Genomic DNA, 7754 nt, shown 5'->3' with positions numbered 1-7754 from the left:
ATGCATTGTTAGAAGGAACACTGGAGTTTATAAGACAGGAAGATACATCTGAGTACTGAATAACATAATAACAAAGTTAGCCTGCTTGTCCCCCCTTTTGAACCTTTTAAAAAAATTTTAATGCTGTTCCTTGCTTCTTGTTTATGTTTATCACTACCCTCTCACTCAAGTAAATTGATAGAGCCAGTAATAATGTACCAACTCAGTGCCTACCTCATCACTAGTGAAGGATTTGGGTAAAGGTAAAAATCTGTCTCTAGTTAATATTTATAATAATAGTTGATATTTACAAAAGAATATTTGTAAATTTTCAATTGTCAGCATTGCTATTATTGTAGGAAGATAAAATTGGGAGAATGTTTTGAGTATAGGATAAGGGTTTGCAAAATAAAAATAAAAAACGTCTATGAATCCTAGAACCAGCATAGAATCCATGGTGTGGGGGGCACCTAGGTGGCACAGCCAATAGAGCTCTGGCCCTGGAGTCAGGAGGACCTGAGTTCAAATTCAGACTCAGACACTTGACATACTTACTTGACTTGAATTCTAGCAGCAGGGACAAATGACCTTGGGCAAATCACTTAACCCTAATTGCCTTGCCTTCCCCCTCAAAAAAAAAATAAAAAAAAGAATCTATGGTGCCTTTGGAAGTTTAGGAATGCAAGACTATAGCCTATGAAGCTAACCATTCACCATCCAATCTATACAGATATTCTAGCTCAACTGAGAAATAGGAGCTCTCAGGGTCCTCTACATTATCTGGCATGACTTCTTGTCATAGCACCACCACACAAATGGCTGTGATTAGCTCTTTCATACAGGCTGAGATTTAGAATTTGTAAAATGTTGCAAGGTAGTGATAAAGAAAGGGTGGAGTATTTCCCTTGGGCACAGGGGATGTGTGTGTGTGTGTGTATATATATATAAACTTCAACCATGGAGAACATTGATGAAAGAATTTTTCTTTTAAGTTCTAAATTTTAATGCTTAAGTAAACATGATAGGGGAGCTAGGCAGTGCAGTGAATAGAGCATTGGCCCTGGAGTCAGGAGGACCTGAGTTCAAATGCAGCCTCAGACACTTCCGTGTGACCTTGAGCAAGTCACTTAACCCCGACTGCCCTGCCTTCCCCCCCCCTAAAAAAAAAGTAAACATGATATTATTTGAAGAAAACAAAGGAAATAAAACCAGAGCCTGGGCTCTGTGAGGGCAGGGATTATTCCATTTTTGTCATTACATCCCTAATTAGAGCACTGCTAGTCACAGAGTAGAAGCTTAATACATGCCTGCTAAATAACAAATTGTTTTCAGTTGATATGGAACATCCAGTTTTTATGAAGCACTTGACGTCATTCAATCCTCACAGCCCTGTGAGGTTGGCAGAGCAGGTTTTATCCCCATGTTCCAGATGAGGATGCCATAACCAGCTAAAGGCACAAGTATGGGGCCAGGACGGGAATTCAGGTCTCCTCATTTCATCCCACTTCTCTTTCTACTATATCTAAGGAAAAGACTACAATAATTTTTTAGTTTATTCTCTACCAACCTTTTTTTTTGTTTGTTTTTTGGAGGGCAATGGGGGTTAAGTGACTTGCCCAAGGTCACACGGCTAATTTTTGTGTTAAGTGTCTCAGGTTGGATTTGAACTCAGGTCCTCCTGACTACAGGGCCGGTGCTGTATTCATGTGCCACCTAGTTGCCCCTATACCAGCTTCTTTAAAGTAATAAAATATGTATATTCTATATATATGGGATATATATACATATATACATACACATAGATATTTATATATCTATACATGACATCTATGTATCTACATGCACAAAATAAACAGTCAGATCTATTATACAGATATAGATGTGTCGATATCGATAGAGATATTTGTACAGATGTGTGTCCAGATAGATCTCTCTATTTCTTTTTCTATCTCCTGCATTGGGGTGGTAGATATATTACACAGTGTTGGAAGCTGAGCATGCAGAACATCTGTATTTCTCAACCACCCAGGTCTCCTTGTAGTATAAATGAAGTCTGGACTCTTTTGCAGGGCAGGGCTCCCGTTCAGCCAATTTACCTGATGCAAGGCATATTTTCTTCAAGGGTTAATTCTGGTCAAACAAGCAGGCCTTCTACAGCCGGCTGACCATGAGAGTGCATCCGCCCAATCTCTCTGCCTGCCTCCCCACCCCCCACCCCTTCACCGCTCTCCTTCCCCTCCAAGGTTCAAAAGTTGTTTAAACTACACTGGGCCTTCCGCATGGACATCTGGAGCAAACAGAATGAGGCCTGCTGTAGACAATAGCACCCAGTCAACATTAACATTTCAAATAAAGGAACCAGATGCAGAATGGAATGCCTTTTCTTCTGTCCTTGAGGCCACTCTAGAGCAGACCTGGCCACAGCAAGGTTTGTCCAGTTGTATTTTGTGTTCAGAACAGGTGACATCTATTTTAGAGAATTTTTTGCGGTTTGGGTGGGTATGCTTCCTCTTCCTTTTCCTCTTCCTCTTCCTCTCCTCTTCCTCTTCTCCTCCCCACCTCCTCCCCCAAGCACATACACACACCTGGCATGCTTTTTATTTGCTCAGCCCACTGTAGGGTCATGTAGTTTCTCTTCTGTGACTTGCAAACCAGGTAAAGTTTTCTTTTATTCAGACATTTGGTAAAATTCTATCCCGCTAAGCAAAACCAAGAGCACAGTATCTTGGATACCAAGACGACCGTTGCGTTTTGCTCTCCTCTCATCCTCAGTGTATTGTATAAACCGGGAATTCTAGCAGCAGGGACAAGGTCATTGTTCCTGATCTCGGCTGCCTTGCTGATCCTGGGCAGCCCACAGATGTTTGGCAATGTAACATAGGGCTATTGGCCTTGGTCAGTCTCAATGCAGTAATGACAAAAGGAACCACATGAGGGACATATATATGGCAGAAGGCTGTGGCCGTATAACTAAGGAAGGAAGGAAGGTTGGTCTTAGCTTAGAATGAGCCGCGTTATGTCTGATATTGGCTCCCTGGGACAGAAACCCGGTTGCCCTGGCCTAATTGTGACTTCCAAAAACTCTTTCCTGAACCCCCACCCAACACTGCAGATATTTTCATGTTCTATTGGTATAAGGTCAGGAGTAGAAGAACATTCTCTTGCATCGATAATCCCAAGCATATGTCACAAAAAATAGATTGACATTCAGAATTATTGGCACATCCCAGTTTATTAGTGCCCTTATGTGATGGCTAATCCTTATAAAAATTCACAAACTTCCGATAAAGGGTAGTCTCTAGAGCAGAAGAAGAACCACAATCTAGCCATAAAACAGACTATTAGCAGCCTCTCATTACAGATGAGGACACTATTTTGGATAGGGTTCCCATTCAGACAAATGACAACACAAGGTATATCCTCTGTGAGAGTCAATTCTGGACAAATAAGCAGGACACCCATAGTTGGCTCATCGTGAGTGTGCATCTTGTGACTTCTCCAAAATTTTATAGTGAGCCAATGGTGTGTCTGGGACCGGAATCCAGGTTTTTCTGACTGCCAGTCCAGTGTCCCTTGCCCCCCAGTATTTGAGTTCTCTGATCCCAACTTCATCCCATTCCCTTTCCTCTCTTACTCCTGCTGTGAAAAAATCCTTGGATTAGAGGAAGGTCAGTAAGAGTTTTATATACAAATGAAATTACAGGTCTAATTCCTCCCCATCTCCACCATTCCCCCATCCCTCTCTTTTTCTGCCCTTTAGTTTGTGATAGCAATTTAGCAGAGCTGGGTCTTGTACCTAGTATATTCATAACTCTAGAGCTTTGTAAGCAGAGAGTGGACCACTACCTTTGCCTCACTTACCCATAGGCTCTCGGCCTTTGTTTTCCTTCCAATTTTCAGTGCCCACCCTAACCACATTTTCAGTGAGGTCAGCTTGGTTCATCTCTGCGTTATTATTTAGCTAAATGTCACAAGTTGGCAACTCTCAGAAAGAGGAAGACTTAGGTATAGAAAGACCTATGTCAGGAAACTTAAACCACATCAAGGGGCTCAGGAGTACACAAAGGTCTGATTTTACCATTGGGCATATGATTCTGAGAATGGTCAGGTTTAGTGACAGGAGGCTGTTCTAAGGGCAGGTTTGTTCATGCTGATCCAGTGCAGTTAGATACTTGGAGATCCTACTTAGCATGTAGCTTTCTCTTGTTTTCTCATAGAGGATGTGTCATATAGAAAAGAAGAAACTCTGAAACCACGTCCTTCCGTGGCCCCAGAAATTAACCACGGCAAAGACAATCTGGTCTTGTGGGTCATCTTGTTAGCTCATGGTGAACACCCGACATCGATTGCTCATAACTTGAAACATAGGGCTGTTTGTGTGGTGGCTTGGTCGTTAGGGATGACTGGACCTGGCTAATGCCTTTACCACTCAAATACGCTCACTCATTCATATCCGTCCACAGTGGCAAGATGAGTCTTTTTTTTTTTTTAAGATCAGGAAACACTCCCAAGTATCAAATGGCAAAGAAAAAAACTGGCATTCAGTGCACAAAGTCATGTGATCATAGCTTTAAAGCTGGAAGGATCTTGGAAGTCATCTAGTCCAACACCCTCACTCCTAGGACAGGGCCAGGAGGGGGAGGGCATATCTGGTGTCTCGAAGACTATGAGCACAGTCCTGCTGAAGGAGAGTCTGTAGTTCAGACAGAGGTAGGAGAGTAGCTGAGTTTGCGTGAAAGGCATTCTTCTCTTCCTCTCTGGGTTAAGAAGTATTTAATCTCTGATTTCCGACCCAGAGAGCCGATCTGATTATTTCTCACCGCTTTGCTTTGCTTTTCCTTTTTCCTTCTTCTTCTCAGGAATCCATGCCTTTGAAGCCCACAGGGTATTCTGTGTCTGATGTAACAGGAAGCATTCCCACTTTAGCCCAAGTTTTAGCCACTTCCTCAAGAAAGGACCTCTATTGCCTCCAGCAACAGGAGAGGAAACCTCAAGCCTTTTTTCAAACGCGAACTAGATGGGCTTTTTACCTTACTTCCTTCACTCTCACCTCTCACGGGCATCAGCTTTGTCCTTCTGGCTCACGTAGCACCGTTAAAACAAACTCTCCTGCCTTTGCAAGCAGGCCCGGCTCCCTCCAGAGGATCCTTCCCCCTGCCCACTCGACATTGACCGGCCTGACTGTGTCCTGGCAGAAAACAAGCTCTCCATTCTAGCCTCCGAGCTATCACTGAAGAGTGCATTCTTACCCAGGAACTTTCTCAGCTTCTGATGAAACTCTTTGGAGGCAAAGTAGTAAATAAAGGGATCCAAGCAGTTATTGAGGCAGCTGAGGCAGAGGGTGAGCTTGTAGATGTGGTAATAGCTCTTGTTGAAGTACAGGCGACTGACCATGTGCACCAGGAGTATGAAGTTGTTAGGAGCAAAGCAGGTGATGAAGGTGAGGAGAACAATGCCGGCCAGACAGATGGAGCGGTTCTTCTGCCCATTCCCATACCTTCCGGACGTCCGGATCAGCTTGAGGATGGTGGCGGTGTAGCAGGCCACCGTCACCATGAAGGGAATAAGGAAGAGAATGATGAACAAAGTGAAGAGGAAGATGGCCCACATGGCAAGGCTGGGCAGCATGTTCCACTTGAGGACGTCAAAGCAGGTGATGATCTCCAGGGCTTTCACCTCATAGGTCAGGTCTGTGATAGCCAAGGGGGACAGGGCCAGCAGCAAGAGGAGCCATATGCCCACACAAGCCAGAACCGCATATCTCTTCCTTCTCCACCTGGTGGAGGTCAGGGGGTACACAACCCCCAGGAACCGCTCTACGCTGATGCAGGTCATGGTCAGTATGGACGAGTACATGTTGGTGTAGAAGACCACTGTCACCAGATTACAGAGGAACTTGCCGAAGGGCCAGTCATTGCTGTTCAGGTGATAGAAGATCTGAAAAGGGAGTGCAACAGCCAACATGAGGTCAGTGATGCAGAGGTTGATCATAAAAATGACAGAAGGTGATTTGGGTTTGGTTCGACACAGCACCCAGAGGGAAAAGAGATTCCCAGGAATGCTGATGACAGCCACCAGTGAGTACACGATTGGGAGGGCCACAGCAATGGTTGGGTTCTCAAGCATCAATATTGTTTCATTATCTGGCTGGGATATGTTGCTATTCATAATTCACAAGATTATGGATCTCTCAACACCAGAGGGATCATATCCTGAATGTTCACTCGAAAGTCTAAAAAGGAAAAACAAAACAAATAATCAGGAACACATTGAAAAAATGCTTAGTGAATTTGATCCTGATTTATTTCAATTTTTATTAGCACATGTGTAGCATTTTACAATTTGCAGAGAACTTTGTATTATCTCACTTTTATCCTCATTTAACAGATGAAGAAATTGAGGTAGACAGAAGCTAGACTTGAACTCAGGTCTTTCTAATTCTAGCTCCATATCTTTATCCATTGTTTTCCTAGGTATTGATTCAAGATTATCTTTGTTAATGCTTTTGCATGCATAAAACAAAATATATAGAATAACAAAAGAAAGCAATTATATTGAAATGTTATCAAAATATTAAAAAACAAAAGTTCATAAAGTCCCATACTGGTTAAGTACCTCTGCTCTAAAATTATATGTTGTAGAATAGGTCCTGATCTGCATTGATAAAGGAAGTTTCTTACAGCAACAATATAATATCTCTTATTTTGTGGGGAGAAAAGTAATTAGCAACATTATTCAGCCTGTTTCTGGCTTAAACTCTTTACAAAACTGTGTAGTGTGTGAAGTACTCCCTAATTTTCCTTTATCTCCTTCCCATTCATAAGTAATCCCTGTTGCCCAACCCACAATTTCCCAGACTTCCATTGCTATCCTTCACAAAGACTGCTCTCCTTGGTACCCCATGCATCAGATATGATTCCTGTTGCTAAGGAGCTTGTAATCTGTTTAGAGAGAACTATATACATGAAAAATTTAACTAGCAATATTAGACAATATTCAGAAATAGACAGAAATTTGAGCTAGTGCTTGAAGAAGAACTGAGTTAAAGGCAGAAGAAAGAAGGCATTCTGCATAGGAGGATGGAAAATAAATTGGGATTTTTAAAATAGTATTTCCCTCCCAATTACATGTCAAGACAATTTTTAACATAAATGTTTACAAAATTTTGAGTTCCAAATTTTTCTCCCTCCCTTCTTCCCTTCTCTCCCTTTTCCTAAAATGATAGACAATTTGGTATAGGTTATACATGTACTATCATGTAGAACATATTTCCGTATTAGTCACAGTTGTAAAAGAAGGAACACATCAAAAGGAAAAAAAAAAGACCACACAAAGAATAAAGTAAGGGAAAAAAGTCTGCTTTGATCTGCATTTAGAATCCATTCTTTATCTGGATGTGAATAGTATTTCCTTCGTGAGTCTTTTATACTCATCTTGGATCACTGTGTTGTTCAGAAGAGCTGATTTATGCACAGATAATCATCACACAATGTTACTGATATTATGCACAATGTTTTCCTGTTTCTACTCATTTCATTTTGTATCAGTGCACACAAGTCTTTCCAGACTTTTCTAAACACAGTAGTATTCCATTATATTCATATACCACAGCTTGTTCAGCCATTCCCCAGTTGATGAGCATTCCCTCAATTTCCAATATTTTTGCACATATAGGTCGTTTTCCCTTTTTTATGATCTCTTTGGTATACAGACTAAGTAGTGGTATTGCTGGATCAAAGGGTATGCACAGTTTGGTTGCTCTTCAGGTACAATTC

At 41.8% G+C, this 7754-nt stretch overlaps 1 protein-coding gene across 1 annotated transcript; it reads right to left on the bottom strand.

The window, feature by feature from the left end:
* Positions 1 to 3201: 3201 nt before the first annotated feature.
* On the bottom strand, positions 3202 to 7051 carry P2RY8 (P2Y receptor family member 8). Its single transcript, XM_069073069.1, has one exon. The coding sequence runs from the start codon at positions 6145 to 6147 to the stop codon at positions 5074 to 5076; it is 1074 nt and encodes a 357-aa protein (XP_068929170.1). The 5' UTR covers positions 6148 to 7051; the 3' UTR covers positions 3202 to 5073.
* Positions 7052 to 7754: the final 703 nt, after the last annotated feature.

This window comes from Petaurus breviceps, unplaced genomic scaffold (assembly GCF_028583685.1).
Source record: "Petaurus breviceps papuanus isolate PSGF00001 unplaced genomic scaffold, PetGlider_PUasm1.0 90849, whole genome shotgun sequence".
NCBI classification, from domain to species: Eukaryota; Metazoa; Chordata; class Mammalia; order Diprotodontia; family Petauridae; genus Petaurus; species Petaurus breviceps.
The sequence above is the reverse complement of the archived record's forward strand: the minus strand, read 5'-3'. Positions and strand labels throughout refer to the sequence as shown.